This window comes from Telopea speciosissima, chromosome 6 (assembly GCF_018873765.1).
Source record: "Telopea speciosissima isolate NSW1024214 ecotype Mountain lineage chromosome 6, Tspe_v1, whole genome shotgun sequence".
NCBI classification, from domain to species: Eukaryota; Viridiplantae; Streptophyta; class Magnoliopsida; order Proteales; family Proteaceae; genus Telopea; species Telopea speciosissima.
This window is the reverse complement of record NC_057921.1, coordinates 29,654,026-29,672,284: the sequence shown is the minus strand read 5'-3', so window position 1 is coordinate 29,672,284 and position 18,259 is coordinate 29,654,026. Positions and strand designations below refer to the sequence as shown.

Sequence of the window (18,259 nt, the reverse complement as noted above, 5' to 3'; positions counted from 1 at the left end):
CCAACATTCTGTTTGTTGTATTCTAAGATTGAAACCTTTGCTCATACACCAATAATATTGTTTTCACCCTAAGAAAATGAGAATTATTAATGAATTTCCATGTTCAATGGGTATTTTAGGGTACTAGATGACAAGGAATTTGAGAAGTTGCAAGGCCTGCTTGTGGCCAACCTGAACAGATGTGCATTGTTCATGGTTGGGGAGTATACCTGTTTTGTTGGAGATCTAGTATACGTTTTCTGCATGGCAGTATTTACTGAGTGTTTAAAGTCATCGGCAAAGGATCAATTTCCTAAGGTGCAATGCCGCTAACCCTTGCCCACATACTGAGGGCCTACTTTTTTTCTTAATTAGCTAATGATCTTATGGAGTTAGAATTTATGTAATGCAGATTGCACGCAGGATATTTTCTACCCTCTTCTTGCAAGGAGATGATGGATACTCACTTATTGTTGACATATTAAGATGTGCACTAAGCTCTATTGCCTGTGAGTGCAAGGTAACATCCTTCCACTCTAAACTGATGATGTCTTGTATGATATGAAAACATTTATAAAAAAGGGGGAACAATTAAAAACTCAATCCAATTGTTGTTATAAATTATAGGGAAGTAGGACTCTGTCCGGAGCGTGGCTCTTGAGCCCAGACACAACATGGGGCAAAATGACCACCCCATGCCCCACACCCCATGAAAGGCGAAAATCCTACCCAGGCGTAGGGGGCACCCTCTCGGACAGAGAATGTGTCCCCTAAATTATATGGCACATCTAACATATATCATGGAAGAAGAACTCGGTTTCGTAGCCTACCGAGATGAGATGTGGGTTGACTTTAAATTCGACCTGGTTTCGATAGGTTTCAACCCTGTTTCAACCATATTTTGGTAATTTTGCAAGTTTCAACGTGGACACCTATATGAATTCACTTACCCCCAATCGAAACTTGAGGAAACTTGGCTTGAAACCATGACAAACACTTATTTATGCCAAATATAACATTTACTTAAGATATTATTCATAAATAAGCATATACCCCCTATTTGAATCCAATAAAAATAGTTAAAAAATAAAATTCCAAAAGGATAAAAAGTCAACCCTCAATTCAAGAATAAAAATTGGATTTTCGGCAGTATGTGCAATTTTCAACTTTCAAATGCTGGTGTTTTTCTCAAATCTAAAAATTCCATAAATCATGATATAATAAAACATTGTTAAAAACCAAAAGAGTGGTAAAATATTCATTTGTTTTGATGTCAAAATTTATTTCCATTCAGAGCAACATTCACGCATGCCAAATTAGGTTTGTCTGGATCATAACTCCGTTGATATAAATCAGATTTAAACAATCTTGTGAAGCTTTCAAACAAATCCAAGATTGGTTAAATCTAATTTATATTGAAGGAGTTATGTTCCGGTCAAACCTTATTCGATACCATGTCCAAAACAATATACACTATCAAACTTGGGTCAAAACCATGAGTAGTATTATGTGAAACTAATGCATGGATTGGGTTCAAAATGTCAAAAATAGGCAGCAAAACAAGAATCAGGGAAAAAAACATCTTTTGGGCGTCGAAACCAAGGTTTCGAGTTGGCTTGGAGAAAGTAGCAGATTTTGACTGAGATATGGTCAAAACCTGGGAAATCTCGGTTTCTGGCCTGTCGAAACCAGTGTCAGCACTGAGTTCTTGATCCTTGACATATATTGAGTGACTTATGCTTATGATTTTGATATCTTTCAAACTTTCTGTTTGACAAGCACCTGACTTTTTTTTTTTTTTAATTAAAGCTGGAGGAAGCCAGATGTGTTTGATCCTTCTATAATGTAATTCATCATCATTTGATACTTTGCTCTTTTAACTCAACTCCATCAAGGTTAATCCATACCTATCATTTTCAGTTTTAAAATTCTATTTCATCATTCTACTCTATATTAAGACATACTTTTTGTTAAGTTGTTTATCTCAGATAACTTATTTAGTGAATGTGTTCTTTCTTGATTGCCTAGCACTTTGTTCCATGAATCATGAATGGTGTGGTAGCTCTTTTATAAATTCCCTCTTTCAATTTTTTGGATGGTATCACAACGCTCCTAGCCTCCTGTAGCACCTTCTCACTTACGCCTTGGTCTAATTCTCTTGTGAAATCTCCTCCTGTATGGATGATTGAACTAAGAAGTCTAAGATAACATATGTTGTTCCTTGAAGGTGTTTCTTGGCTATCAATTTAACTATTCCCATGTTCACACTCAAGAATTGGGCTTTTGCTAAATTAGCACTCTATATATTTTCTGTAACTTGGTAAAGAACTAAGAATCATCTGATCAAAGGAAGAAGAAGAGAAGCACAAAGAGAGGATAGAGAAGAGAAGATGATGGAGAGAGAAGAATCAGAACCAGCGATAGATTCAGAGTGTATATTCGGTCGCTGGTCAGGGGCCTTTATTTATATTATGTAGTACAATGTTGTTTTTTTGAACCCGAATATTACCTGGGACCCGGGCCAGCCCCTGAGCTTTTATTAATAATAAAAAAATGAATAAAGAATACAAGGGGGGAACGTACCACCTTACCCCGACCCAACAGAGCAAACCTCTCAATTCAAAACTGGACCCAACCCCAAACACTCATGTAGGAAAAATCCTATACACTACTTTCTTAAGATTGGCAAGCCAACTCTGTCTTCCCAAAGAATACGCTGCAGCTCCCCTAGTGGCTGGCTTCCAAACTGGTACACGATGGAAGAACCTGAGTCACGTGCTAGATTTGCCATCCAGTCAGCCGCCTTGTTACTTTCCCTATAAGCAAATGAAATCGGAGGCCGAGTAGAACCAATTAGGGCCATGATTTCTTGGAACCAGTACCAACCTCTCCAAAGGTTACACTTTTTTAGATTAACCATTCTAACCATAGTTGTCACGTCGTCAGGGCGATCCAAGTCGGTGGAGGGGTGTCATGTCGATATATCGACATGTCACCCGCCATGGCGTTCATATCGACCATGTTTTATTTTTTATTTTCTCTATTTTTAATGTCATTTAGTATGCTATAATATATACCCTATAACATAAAAAATTAACATGAAAGTGTACTACTAATCTACTATGGTTTAATTCATGAAAGTGTAATATCCATTAGTGTATATGAAATCATGGATTATCAAATTATTGATAGCAATTGTCTTGCTGATAATAAAGTTGAAAAATCATGAGAGTTGAGATATGATTCATATGAAAGTGACTACAAAAGTAACAAAACAAAAAAACAATTACAAGAACGTAATTTATATTGAGTGAATAAAGCTAATAAACAACCCATATAAATACAAAAAAAAAAAAGAGCTGATGTGAATATGTGATTGTGTATTAGTCTGTATTAGTGTTTTCTGTTTGATGTTTTTATAATTTTTTTTATGTTAAGGAAAAAACATTAAAATAAAAATGGTTAAAAAAAATTATTGTTAAAAAATTAAGTTTTATAATTTGAAACAACCATGTCGCCTGATATGGCCATATGTCGTGGTATGGCGTCCATTGCGGCGCCATGGCGACGACATGGAGGCCATATCAGTCGATATTCTTACATCATCCATATCGGTGGTTGATATGCCCACTTCTCCAGCGATATGACGCCATGGCGCCACCATGACAACTATGATTCTAACCGTGGAAGCTGAATCTGAATTAACCACAAACTCCTAAGCCTAATTCTTGGCACAATTTCAAACTATCTCTCAGAGCTCTTAGCTCAACAATCGAATTTGTGCAAACACCATAGAAATTCGAGAAGGCAGCTACGACAACATCCTCCTTATCCTTGATTACCCCTCCACCCCTGCCAACTCCAGGATTACCTCTATAAGCTCCATCCACATTAAGCTTTACTAAGGCAAAAGGCAGACACCAATAAACCGGGAGAGGACGATTCCGCCTGAGAGGAGGAGCCGATCAACCAAAACACTGCAAATCAAACCATCTCTAGTGGAAGTCGAGCACTTAATCTTGGGCGGGTACGGAAGGCCATTCACCCAGATTTTAATGCATTCAATAATAGAACCAGCAGAGCGCCTTCGCTCCCTATGCCTCTTGTTATTCCTTTCCTTCCAAAGCTCCCAAAAAATTAGGGAAGGTAAAAGCCTTGCAACATAGGCACTGAGGCTGCTACAACTAGCTGATTCATGCCAAAGAAAGATACGGCTTCTAACATCCTAAGAAGGTAGCACCTCAACTTCAAAGACACGTGAAAAAACCCCCCAAATCTTTGCCGCAGTGCCTCCTGAAACCAGGCAATGATTTGGGGTCTCCCTCCTTGGACTCCCACAACAATTGCATCTAGAAGCCGGGGGAATACCTACAGACATTAACGACTCATCTGTAGGGATTTTCCCATTAAGGAGCTGCCAAGTAAAAAAGGCTATCTTCGTGGGCAGTGTATGGTTCCAAATCCATCTAGCATATTTACCTTAGTCGACCTGCACCGCACCTCATTCCAGGCCGATTTGGCTCTGAAACGGCCGTCGCTGTAAGTCGACCATAACAAAACATCTTGCTTATCAGAAGTAGCAATATTACCATTTAAAATGCTTTGCCTTACCCCTGCAGGGTCAATCTGGTTCAACAAGTCCCGCTTCCACACCCCCTCCTCATCTATCGCATCCTTAACAAGTAAGCCAGTATCAACAAGAAGAGCATTATCCACATAATTAATCAACGGGCCGTCCCCCACCCAGTTATCTAACTAGAAAAAAATATCACTTGAGCCAATTAACCATCTCGACTTCTCCAGCAAGATTTCCTTATGCACCAGAGCATTTCTCCTAGACTTCGAACCTGAACCACACGACCCTGCCAATGTAACATGATTATTTTTAAAAAACTTAGCTCTGAAGAACGCACTCCACAGAGATTGGTTAGATATGATCCTCCATAGCCCTTTAAGCCTAAGAGCGAGGCCAAAATCCTCCAATAGCCTAATCCCCAACCTCCCTTCTTCTAGAGGCCTGCAAACCTTCTGCTAACTCACCCAATGCCGGCGTTTTACTCACTCTGAACTCTCCCATAGGAAATCTGCAAAAATGCCATATATCCTCCTTAGGACAGTCTTAACATAGTTCAAGAACTCGTGAGATCTCGCCGAGTTTCTCGATTTTTCGAAATCCTGAGACGAGACTGCCAATGAGTCTCAAAATGTCAATATCTCGCCGAGATCTTAGTTTGACATAAGAAAATGCCCATCTAGGTCCTTTATATGAGTGCCAGATCTCGAGATCTTGTTGGAAAATCTTGGTATACAGACACCTATCTATGCCAGGAACCAAGACAGACAAGACAGACACTTATCTATGCCTAATATCATTTAAGTAAATGTTTTTGTATTTGATTTACTTAAGATATTATTCATAAATAAGCAAATATCCCCCTATTTGAATCCGATAAAAATAGTTAAAAATCAAATTCCAAAAGGAAAAAAAGTCAACCCCCCAGTTCAAGAACAAAAACTGGACTTTCGACGGTACGTGCAATTTTCAACTTTCTAAGGCTGGGGTTTTTCTCAAATCTAAAAATTCCATAAATCTTAATATGGTAAAACATTGCTAAAAACCAAAAGTGCGGTAAAATATTCATTTGTTTTGATATCCAAAAAACTATTTTCATTCAGAGCGATTTTGACAGCATTCGCGCACACCGAATTAAGTTTGACCGGTACATAACTCTTTCAATATAAATCAGATTTTAGCAATCTTGGACTTGTTTTGTTGGACTTGTTTTCAATATAAAATCTGATTTATATTGAAAGAGTTATGTACCGGTCAAACTTAATTCGGTGTGTGCGAATGCTGTCAAAATCGCTCTGAATGAAAATAGTTTTTTGGACATCAAAACAAATGAATATTTTACTGCACTTTTGTTTTTTAGCAATGTTTTACCATATTAAGATTTATGGAATTTTTAGATTTAAGAAAAACCCCAGCATTAGAAAGTTGAAAATTGCACCTACTGCTGAAAATCCAGTTTTTGTTCTTGAACTAGGGGGTTGAGTTTTTTAACTATTTTTATTGGATTCAAATAGGGGAGTATTTGCTTATTTATGGATAATATCTTAAGTAAATGACAAAAGCATTTACATAAATGATATTAGGCATAAATAAGTGTGTTTGTCTTGTGTCTGTCCTGGTTTCTAGCATAAGTAACTTTCTGTCTTGCTTTCCCACTAAGTGAAACTCCTATTTGGACTTTGTTTTTGCAAAATTTGATAGTGCCATTGTGTTTAAATGATCTAAATAGGCTGAATACCAAGTTTCAGACCCAAACTAGGTCTAAAACCTACTGAGATGAGGCTTCGAGTCGAGAAAAAAAAAAGTGCACCAACTCGGCTGCCGAGATCTCGACTTGACTCGATTTTTCAAGGGTCTGAGTTGGCACCGAGACCCGAGTTTTCGAACCTTGAGTCTTAGGTGGCTCCAAAGTGGCTAAGACGTGAATGCGGATAGAGGTAAGAACGTGCTTCAACAGCATCACACGCCCCCTAGCAGGTAAAAGCTTCCCTTTCCAACCTGCCACTTGTTTCTTATTTATCAAACCAAATCATCAAAGAAACATATTATAAGCCTTCCAGCATGGAGTGGGGCCCCAAATAAGTAATCGGCAGCGCCTTCCTTGCAAACCTTGTAACGGCCCCCACCATTCGAGCCCTAGCCGTTGAAACCTTATTGCTGAGCACAAAACAACTTTTTTGTTTATTCACCGACTACCCCGAAAAGCCTTCATACTTGCTAATAAAACCCAAAACTTGTTTCAAAGAGCTCTTCAAGCCCCTAGTAAAGATGATGGTATCATCCGCAAACAAGCAATGTGATATTCCGGGACACCCTCTGGGAAGCAGGAAATACAAGGCACGCCCCTCTGAGAACAGATTTTCTAGTCCCCTCCTAAGAATTTCTTCTACCAAAATAAACAAAGCAGGCGATAAAGAATCCCCGTGTCTCAAACCCCTGGAGGACTTGAAAAAACCCGAAGCTTTACCCCCATTACAATAGAGAACCAACAATTGTCTAGTCTTTCTGATTAAATTAATCCAAGCATCGGGGAAACCAAATTTGGCGAGAACCAAGTAGAGGAACTTCCACTCCAGGCGATCATACTCCTTAGCCATATCCAGCTTAAGGATCACATTTCCACCCCGAGCTTTCCTATTCAAGTCCCGGGCTACCTCTTGAACAATGGAAATGTTATCAATCATCTGCACAAAAGCACCCTGCTCTTCCGCTACCAAAGAGGGAGAAGCACTGCCAATCTAGAGACAACAATTTTGGCAATAATTTTATAGGAAAAATTATAGAGACTAATAGGCCGAAAATCAGACATTACCTTTGGGCTGTCCTTTTTGGGAATAAGCACCAGATTAGCAGAAGTGAAGCTTCTAGCAAGAAAACCCCCTTCAAAAAAATCTTGAAATGCTGCCCAGACGTCTTTACCAACTATATCCCAGTAAGCTGTGAAAAAATATCCAGAAAACCCATAAGGACCCGGAGTACTGTCACACGACAAGGAGAAAACAACCACCCTCACCTCTTCCAAAGTGGGTGGAGTCAACAGGGAGATGTTATCTTCCTCAGTCACCACCTTTGGAATATGAGAAAGAAGCTCCTCATCAGCCAAACATCCTTGAGAAGCAAAAATGTCCGAAAAATGACTCACCGCCGCTGCCTGCACCTTTTCTTGGTCAGAGATCAACAATCCATCCCCCACCCTTATTCTGTGGATATCACTTTGCTTCCTTCTGACATTAACCATGGCGTGGAAAAACCTAGTATTTCGATCCCCCTCCTTTAACCAGGTAACTCTGGACTTTTGTTTCCAGAAAATTTCCTCTTGCAGAAGCACCCCCTGTAAAACATTCCTGGCCTCCACTAGCCTGCAGGTTATTGGCCGCCTCCGCCCTACTCACCAAGTCCTCTGTATCTCGGACCTTCTAGTGTATATTGCCAAAGACCTCCCTATTCCATGTTCGAAGCGAGCTGCGCAGGCTTTTAAGCTTTAAGAACAACACAAAGAGAGGCGAACCGACAACAGGTGTCTCCCATTGTCTCTTAATAAAATCTTGAAAGTTTGGATGCATTAACCACATTTGCTGGAATTTAAAAGCTGAAACCGAACATGTGGTAGGATCTGACACAGAGAGCCAAAAGGTGCATGATCAAAACAAGCTCTGTTAAGATGGGTTACCTCACACCTGGGAAAAGCAGATAACCACGCCTAGTTCACTAGAAACCGATCCAATCTGGCCAACACCCTTCCCACACCACTTTGATTATTCGACCAAGAACAAATGTTGCCAACATACCCCGCATCTAGTAGGCCAGCTCCACCCACAAAGTTTCCAAAATTATCCAATGACAACGAGCACGCAAGCATACCACCTATCTTTTCTAAGGGCGACAACACAACATTAAAATCTCCTCCTACCGACCAGGGAAGAGTGGTAGACCTAGAAAACCGATCTAAAGCCTCCCATATTTCCCTCTGCTCAATTGCCGAGCAAAGCCCATGAACAAAAGTGATATGGAAGTTAACCACATTGGCCGCCTGGCATTCCAGAGTGACAAACTGGCGATGCTCCTCCAACACATTTACTCGAATCGAGCTCCTCTAAAACAACCAAATCCTATCCGTAACATACACCGAATCCAAACCAATCCTTCTCATCACAACTTGCACCTTAGAAGACTGCGTTTTTGGCTCTGCAATGGCCACAATATCAACTTTATGCAATTTAACCATCGCTTTCAGCCGCCTAGAAGTAGGCTTGTTTCCAATTCCCCAAGCATTCCTGAATAAACAATTCATTTAGAACTTATATCGGAAGTGCCCACTGGTCCCATTGACCTCGTTATTCGCCTCTGGATCCCCCCTTTACTGGCCGTGCTCGCTTTAATTTCTTCCTCTTATACACCTGAGCAGCCCTAAGAGCTGTGGTGTGGGGAGACTTACGTTTTAATCTGGGAAAATCCGCCGGATCTAACCTTCTGCCCTCATCACCCATCCTTGCGAATGTTCTACGAAGCCTCTCCCCCAGGGTAGCATTAAAAGCCTTAAAGCTTTCAATTAATTCCTTACGGTCCAATAGGACATCTTTCCCATCTGCTACCTGCATGTCATCCCTAACATAGAGACTCCCAGTTTTAGTCCCAAAAAATGGCGATGACGAGCCATCCACAGACTGAGTGCCAGACGCCATCCCTGCGCAACTGCTAACACCTCCAACTTCCTCCTCACTGATCACCTCCAGAGTCCAGACGCAATTGCAAAGGCTCAACAAGTGCTGTCTCCCCTGCTTTCCCAGCATCACTAGACTCCATTAACACCTGAGTCGCCACATCACCCCCCTCAACACAAGGAAGCTCACCCTCCTCCAAGACATCAATGGCCAAAGCCGAACCAGCCTCTATGCTAACCACCTGAGCAGGACCACCATCAATAATCGCATCATCACCCCAAAGAGAAACAGCCACACCAGGCTCCTTCGGTAAAGGCCTGCTAGCAGCGGCAGTAAGACCCCCAATAGAAACAGCCACACCAGGCCCCTCCGGTAAAGGCTTGCTAGCAGCGGCAGTAAGACCCCCAATAGAAACAGCCACACCAGGCCCCTCCAGTAAAGGCTTGCTAGCCCTCTGGCCAGCAGGCCTCCAGCGACCACCCCTCTCTTACGAGCCACGACTAACCTCCACACCACGTGTAGCAGCAGAGACATAGTGAGAAGAACCCTCTCCCGTTGGGATGAAAACTCCCTCCTTGTTCCGAAAACCATCACCCTCGCCCACCACCGCAGCACCTTCTTTCTCAACCCCTCGAGCAGTAACCGCTTCACCTGCCTTAGCTCGATTCGCACCTTCCTTCCCCTTTAGCGTCTTTCTACAGTTGTCCTTCGAATGCCCTATCTTCGAACAGACGTCGTAGTACAAAGGCAAACCTTCATAAATTACCTTCTGGTGGAATCCATCCACCCCACACCCAATCCAAACCTTCGAAGGGAGAGAGGCTCACAAATCCACTTCAACATGCACACGGGCAGCCACCGTGCGCGTACAACAGGCTGCTGCACTATCGACTTTCAGAACCCTTCCAACCGCACCAGTAATAGAAACCAAAATGTTTCCTTAGTAGAAATTTACCAGTAGCCCTAGCAAAGAGATCCAAATAGGTGCAAAGGGCGATTCCCACCCAGAGACAAAATCCGATGTCCTCTTCGTGAAACGAAGAAGAAAGCCTTGGACGTGAATTTGTCCCTTCATCCAAACCTTAACAAAATCTGCCTGAACCGAGAATCTCAAAAGCACATGTCTAGGGTCCAAGAGAGAAACGATAACATCACCTTGAAGGAATAATGACTTCTGCAAAAATTCTTTGATCGAGAACAAGGAAGGCCTTCCATAGCTGCACTTGGCGATCAAAGCAGTAGAGAAAGCACGCTCCGACAACTCCACCTTGGCTTTGGAAAAAAACACTGCAGGCTCCCTGAAAAATGACGAAGCCTTCTTCACCTCAACCTCTACAGGAGGAGTGGCCAGCGAACGAGAAACCACAGCCACAAACGAAGCTGGCAAAGCCACAGCCACAACAATCCCCAGCCTTGGATCAGGTGGGCGATCCTCCCGAGGAGGAGGAATCACCATAACCAAACCTTACGGAAAAAAAGCTAACCTGCGCCTTTAGAGCAAATTTGTGCTAACATGCGCCTCCAGAGCTAATGCACGGAATGTTAACTCCTCATGTATTCAATTTATATTATGTAGTACAATGTTACAACTGAAATGGGAAAGCTAAATAAGGAAGTAATAGAAAGGAAAGCAACATAATCAGTAGCTACCATCAAAGCTAACAAAAACAAGACTCTCTCACGATAGGGACACTGCCCCTTATAGTGACACACTACCAAACTACCGCTAACACTTGATGGTCCAATAGGGGTCCACGACTCCTATAGGGCTACACTTTAATACTTTCTGGGTTCAGCTTATCTTAAAAGTTAAAACCTTTTAGTTTGTGCCATTGTTGTGTTCTCCTTCCCTTTATTTTTATTATTAATTTCTGTTTCTTATGGGATCCATGTACCCGACCCCATTTAGTTGGGATAAGGCTGAGTTGTTGTTGTTGTGGCTAGCACTCCCTTTTGTAGCTTCATCCATAAAAATGTGATTCATGATATCAGTCTTCAGTAAATATGTATTCCTGAAGGTTTGAAGTTTTGCCAAGGTTGGGGTTATGCCAGTCCCTGGTGAAAAACTCTAATATTTCCCCAAATTTGATCAATTTCAACTCTTGGGAGAACTGAAAATTTTCGTGCTAATTTCGCTCAAAGTTTAGAAATTAGAACCTTGTAATATACTGATAATTAGGAAACTAAGAACTCTAACTAAACTTACCTCTGCTGTTGTTTGAAATAATACTTTCTTTTTGACAGGTTGTATTTTATTAAAATGTCATTCTTTACTGTAATAGTTGATAGCGTATATTAAAATATCATTGGCCTTTTCCTGGCCTTATAGAAATATCTACATGATAATGGACATTTTTTTTGGGAGTTCACGCATCATTGTTTTTAAATCCATATACCAAAGCTTGTTTGTGGTTGCCTTGGATGAATGTTATTTAGACAGTTTTTCAAGCATGACTATATGGCTACTATTTAGACTGTAACTGAAGACCTTGTATTCTATTTATCTTCCATGAAATGCATTCATCACTCTGAAGATAACATATACCTTATGTTTGGCAGGTTGCTACGTGGTACTCCATAAATGACATTCTTGATCTTATATTTTATTGTGCTAATAAATGCCGAACTGTAAAGATGGATATGTGTAGAGATGTCGCAAAACATCTAAATGAAGCTGCAAGTGATTTCCTTCAGGTATATGGTTTGCATTCGGCATATTTTCTTCAGGTATATGTTCAACTGCCAAGCTGTATGGTAATTTACATTTGAAAATTGTTCAGCAGGGTTTGACACCGGTCGATTTGATTCTTAGTCTTTATGCTGCTGCATTGTATGTTGATAATGATGTTGAATCCAGTGGTTCAAAGGATGAATGCGCAGTTAAAAGTTTGCTTGACAGTGGAGCTAATCTGCAACACATAGCTGCCTTGCTTGCTTCATTAGAAAGTTACTTTCATATTGATGGGAATGAGAATGGTGTAACCCACTGCAGTACAGAACAGAATTCCATGGGTACACTTCGTCCAGTCATGGAATCTAATGTTCAACACTCAAAAACTTGTTGCCATAGGCATGGAGAAGTTTCCCTGTTCTCCTACTTAAATGCTTTGGAGTGCTTGTGCAAGCCATTTTCTGAACTAGTAAATACAGCAAAGAAACATATCCTTGCTGAATCTGCAGTTGATCTATGTTCTGATAAGCTACATTATATTCAGGATGCATTCCATAGATTTTGGAAAGTGTTTCTCATGTGTTCCAGGTAATTCAGGGGAGAGTTCTTTTCAAATTTTCTCCGTTTCAATATGTTGTATTCTACGTCTTTTTCATTTTTTTCCAACCCAGAACATTCATGACCCTGGGCATGTCCTCAAAGAATTGAAAAAGAGCAAATTACATGCACCCCCCTCGTAGTTTCAAACAATAACAAACCCCCCCCTCCCCCCCCTAATTTCATCTTTTACGTGCACCCCCCTAGATTATTGTGGGACTTACAAATAAGCTATTTCCGTTAAGTGGTAAATGTTAGTTGTAGTTAAACATTCAAAAATGGCCATATTATCCTTCAATAATTTGATTTGACCCTTTTACCCTTATGTGACATAATCCAAAAACCCATCTCCCCCAACCAACGTTCCATTGTCATCTTCCTCCACCTATCTCAGCTCTTTCTTCTCCGGTGATCTGCGAACCTCTTATCATCATCGGGGATCTGCGAAGGAGGAGCTTCACTCTGCATGCCGGCGAATTTAAATCAGAGTATTCCATCATCAGCCTATGGAAACCCATTTCCCCCGTCAATCTTAAAACAGTTTTCTCTTTCTGGTTGTGAGTTTGTGATAAAAGGGAAAAGTTATATGAAAAATTGGGGGAGCGGGGAAGCTGTGTTCGTTGTATTTTTATTAATCTGATCACGTTCCTTTTATAGCTACATCTTTGGTCTTCATTGCTCGGTATTTTCAAAATGAAATTACATTTACAGGTTTATCGGCGAGATTGAGATTGCCGGAATCTGTAGCTCTGGTTGCATCATCGAAGTGAAAAGGGGAATCAGGACTGGTAACAGAAGCAGGAGCTGAAGAAGAAGAAGCAGGAATTAACTTAGAGGAATGGGAGAAGTTAGGATATGAGGTTTGTGAGGAAGGGAGAGGGAATAAGAGGTGTGGGGAGAAGGGAATAGTGGAAGTAATGGATTACAACCGAAGCTGCTGTGTGTGTGTGTAATGGTGTGGGTTCTTTTCTCTATGCTCATCTTTGTCTGTAAGTAACAGAACAGAAGCACCACCTGTAGGGTGTGCATTGTATGCTTTCTGTTATGAATCTGGAGCCCCAACTTCAGCGCTTCACCACCTGTGATTGTCACCTGGAAGAGAACTTCAATAGCTTCTGCCCCTCATGCTTCCGCGAACACCTCAAAGGTTTGGACCCGGTGACCTGCTGATGGAAGAACAATCCATCCGCTTCTTCCTCCAACTCCCCCGTCGGCTCCGCCCTCAAAGCCATTTTCAGGGGGTCTTCCGCTACTGCTGTTGCTGCCGCTGACAGTGGTGTTGGTAATCACCGTAACAAACCTTCCTCCTCCTTCCCCAAGCTCCGCTGCTGCAAGTCCTCCGGTGGTAAAGGAGAGGGATTCTCCTAACTCAGCCGCTGCAAACCCTAACTCGTTTTTGGGGGGTTTTGAGGAGAAGAATAAAAATAAGGGTAAAATGGGGATTTAAAATAGGTCACTGAATTAAAAGGGTAAAATGGTCTTTTCACGTACAAAACTAACAGTTTACTAACACCATGAGCCATTACGAGTTTTTTTGTAAAAGTGAAACTGGAGGGGGTATTTTGTTATTGTTTGAAAGTACAAGGGGGGGGGGGGTGCATGTAATTTGCTCATTGATAAAAAATGTTTATGTAACTTGTTATTAATTCGTTTTATTGCTCTGGACTATGTTATCATGTTCCTGTGTTCAATTTAAAGCCTTTAGAGTATGGTCAACATTCTTGTGAGATGATCTAAAAAAAATTTTACACAGATTGCCGATCTCACATAAACTTCTTTCAAGGTCTGTACAGTCTCACACTCTCACACTCTCACTATGCGATGCTAGAACTTCACAACATTGCAATTCGAGTGCCCAAGGAAAAAAAGTAATTCAAGAAGAGATTTTACTGTTGAAATGTGTAGGTGCAGGTGTACATCTGAAACTGGGAGAGAGAGGTTTCATGAGAGCCAGAAAACATTGCTTTGTGTTGCAGTAGCAGATTTCACAGTCTCTATCAGGACAAGAAAAGACATTCAGGCTAGTCATTGTTGTTTTGTCATAGTGATATGCATTGAGAATTTTTTGATTCTTGCATTGAAATTATTGCAGGATTGTAGGAGCAGTGACATTTTAGTTTCTTTATCAGCTAAATAATTTGGTTTTCTTATTTCAGAGGAGTGCAGATTGCATTGATCAAATTACTTCAATGAAGTGGATTCAGTTTCATGAGCTAAAATATCTCCTTACCTCTCTCTATAACATTGGTGTGATTTTATACAGATCCAACCAAGTAAAACAGGTATTTATTCAGCACCTATGGACTTTATCTGGGATTATGATATATGAAAATAAGAGCCCGCTTGATAACCTTACTGCTGTTTCTGTGCTGAGAAACAGCAGAATCCAGTTTTTTCCGTTTTTTCCATTTCTGTGCTGAGAAACCGCTTTTGACGCGCTTGGTAAACCTGTTCTGGAGCAGCAGATCTACAATGCCAAAAAAAAAAAGAAGAGATTTTTATCAACCATTAGGAAAGACAATAAGATGGGGAAAACATTTGATAAAAATAATTGCTTAACATAACCACTAATCAGTTTATTCCATATACATTTTTTTAAACAGATCTGAAACAAAGAGAAGTCGCTAATTGAGTTCCCAAATAGAGGGGAAAGATGGAGGAATCAACAATCAAGTGGGAAGGCCTAAGAACCACGGGTTTCAGTTCATTCCAATGGATGCACACAAAAGCCATGGTTCTTAGGGTTTCTGTGAACCAGGTCTCGCACAGAGAGCGAGCGAGAGTGACAGAGAGAGAGAGACAGAGTGGGAGAAAGAGAGGGATGGAGAGAGAGTTCGAGCTTACCTTCGATGGTTGATAAAAATCTCCCAGTCGAAGTAGAGTTGCAGGTTGAAGGAGAATTCTCCCAAACCGTCGAATGAGAAGTGAGAGGTGTGTGTATCGTGAAGTGCGTCCAACGATTAGGAGTTTTCATTGGGCACAGTTTTGTAATTTTCAGCCCAGAAATGACAGAACATGCATGTTTTGTCAAAAGTCTTCCATGCCACATAAATTTTTGATGTATGCTCCCAAGAACGCGTTCTACGAAACACATTTACCAACCGCTTTTTAGGGTGTTTTCCCGTTTCTCAGAACCGGAAAACACCAGAAGTTGTTTCTCGTAAGGTTATCAAACGGGTACTAAGTTTTCTAAGTGGGTTGTGGAGAGTGTTCTCTAAGAAACCTGCTATTTTGAGACATTTGGAGGCTTATTTGGCCATTCCGTCTGTTGGATATACGGGATACATGGGATTGCCTGCTAATGTGGTACTCCAATCATTTTATGGATTAGGGTTAGAAACCCACATGTAAATCCAGGATTGTAGAGGTTAGGCACTCAAAATAGAAACCAGAATTTAGCAACTTCCCAAATAGCATCCTTGATTTAGACTTTCTAAAGGTTTTAGAAGGTAGAAAATAGAAACCGAAATTGAAATTAGAAACAAGGGACAAAATTAGAAGCTAGCTGCATTAGCAAGTTCAGATGTAATTACTATTGGGAAATTGCAATTAGAATCCATCCAAAATAGAAACGTAGAATAGATTTAGTAATTTATGAGGGCAGAAAATAACAAGTCAATCAGAATTAGAAACTAATAAAAAAATGGAAAGTAATGGTAGAAGTACTGCTGTAACAACATTAAGGGATAATAAATGTACTACCAATACAACTTGTGATCTAGGACAGAAGAAGATAGCAATATCAGCACTAGAACCTGATCTAAAAACTTGATTGAATAAAGCAGGAGAAGATAGGAGGATATGAACTAGGCTTCCCATCTAGAACTTGACTAGCATCTCACAGCAAAGCGTTCTGATCTCACAGAAATCAGTAAGCATAAGCTTAACAAATTGTTCAAATCATTGGGGTAGGTGATCCCCTACTCTTTATTTACGATTTCAATAAAATAAGCAAAATAGGAAACCCTTATGTATGGTAGGGAGAATCCCTAACAACTTCAAAATAAAAACAATTCCAGAGTTTTAACAAAATAGAACTAACTATTTATTCCCAAATAGACCTTAAATAGGCTTATAGAATTGGCTCATTACAATAGAAAACTCAAAAATACTAAGCCCATGGCCCATATAGCCCATTAGATATTCAAAATTAGACATATTGTTCCATTCTTGGTCCAATCTAATGGCCTGGTTTGTTACTGGCCTTCTGAACTGCCTCACCTACATGTCAAATTTCTTAACCAAACTCAACCATATGACCCACCTGTTAGAGTACATTTGTGAGGGTAGAATGGGTACTTTGGTAAATAAGCATGTACTTAACCTCCCTTGGTATCCTCATGTTATAATAAAACAACAACTCATCCTTATCCCAACTAAATGAGGTTGGCTACATGCATCTTTTTGGTTCGGTTCAGTCTGGTCTTATTGGTTTTTTACTTTTTAGCATATATCGGGCCAGACGGGGAACCGACCAGACTGATTACCAATTGGTTTACAAAATTCAAACTGAAACCGATAGCCATCAGTTAGGTTGGTTTTGGTCCCGTATTGGTTTCTCTTAATGGTCTCTTATCGGCCCGGTCTCAGTTTTTCATTTTATAAAATTATATTAAAAATTTTATCAGGTTTTTCCACTTTTTTTTTTATTCCTTTTCCGGTTTTGGTTCATTCGGTCGATCTTATCGATTCAGTTGGTTCGGACCAAAATCGAATGGAATTGGAAGTTTTTTTAAAAATCAAAACCGAGACCAAACCGATAAGGACTTTGTTTGGTCTGTCCTTTTGGTTCGGCCTCCATTTTGATACCCCTAGTGCGAGCTGTTTTGCATCTTTTTTTTTTTGCTACATGTAGTGTCCATTGAAGCTCAAGCTTTCTAGACATGTTGTCTTCTCATCTTTTAACCATATCGTGTTTTCCAGTCCGATGTAATACTGCTACATGGTAGAATGATGTTAAACTATTTTAATAAATCCACTATGTTTGAAGAATAGAGGATTGAAAAAGAAAACGGAGAAAAGCTATATATATGTGATGGGACATACAGTTGAGATAGGCTACCAAATTCGGAATGTGCTGTATCCAATAAACTCCATATTTATCCAATAGTTAAGAATTGCCACATGGCAAATACCGGCAGCATAAGTGGAAAACCTTCCACAATTAGTAGAGGTGAGCACTACTTTTCGAGTGACTTCTTTCCATATCAGATTGATAAGTTTCATCTTGATCCAATTCCACTGAATAGAGATACAGAGCTTTGAAAATTTGTTCAAAATTCAATTTTTCTAGCGACTTCTTTTCCATTGTTTGACCATAAAATGGAGATTGGATCTGAAACTTAAAACATGGTAAATCTAAGAGGGAAGCTTGTAATAGAATAGGTTGGTTGGACCACAAGAATCTTCTGTGTGATTCAGAAAGGGTGGACTACGGTCAGATGAAGTCAAATTACCCTTTTCAATTTAATCATGAAATTATCTAATTAGTTCCTAATATTGACCCTGCTTTTTGGTAGGGCTTAGTGTCAGCTTTTGCTTGTATCCTCCCCTTCCCCTTTTTCTCCCTTTGGTAATTGAATTATTTATTCATTTAAAAAAAACAATGTAATACAATTGTATGAAATGTTTTCTGTTTCTTGGTATTTTTTTTTTGGGGGGTGGGGGAGTAAAGGTAATTGCTACTATATAGCTGTTTACTACACAATTTTAAAATTGTGACAAGCTTAAAAGTATTCTTGACCATAATAAACTTGCTTTAGTTAACCTATCAAAAAA

The 18,259-nt window shown here is 40.2% G+C and overlaps 1 protein-coding gene and 1 long non-coding RNA gene across 3 annotated transcripts in view; one reads left to right on the top strand and one right to left on the bottom strand.

The window, feature by feature from the left end:
• LOC122666187 (separase-like) overlaps window positions 1-18,259 on the top strand; it is a 77,520-nt gene that overhangs the window by 821 nt on the left and 58,440 nt on the right. Inside the window, exons 2-7 of one of the 2 annotated variants that reach the window (XM_043862328.1) lie at window positions 120-297; window positions 392-499; window positions 11,773-11,940; window positions 11,994-12,472; window positions 14,387-14,501; window positions 14,638-14,763. In XM_043862328.1, the coding sequence (XP_043718263.1) occupies window positions 120-297; window positions 392-499; window positions 11,773-11,940; window positions 11,994-12,472; window positions 14,387-14,501; window positions 14,638-14,763 (1,174 nt within the window). The remainder of the gene's footprint in view (window positions 1-119; window positions 298-391; window positions 500-11,772; window positions 11,941-11,993; window positions 12,473-14,386; window positions 14,502-14,637; window positions 14,764-18,259) is intronic. The other variant, XM_043862327.1, reaches the window with a different exon arrangement.
• LOC122666188 lies at window positions 130-11,628 on the bottom strand. The gene is made up of 3 exons (XR_006333506.1): window positions 11,584-11,628; window positions 8,300-8,301; window positions 130-239 (listed from the first exon to the last, which is right to left on the bottom strand). It is a non-coding gene; the product is annotated as an uncharacterized LOC122666188 (long non-coding RNA).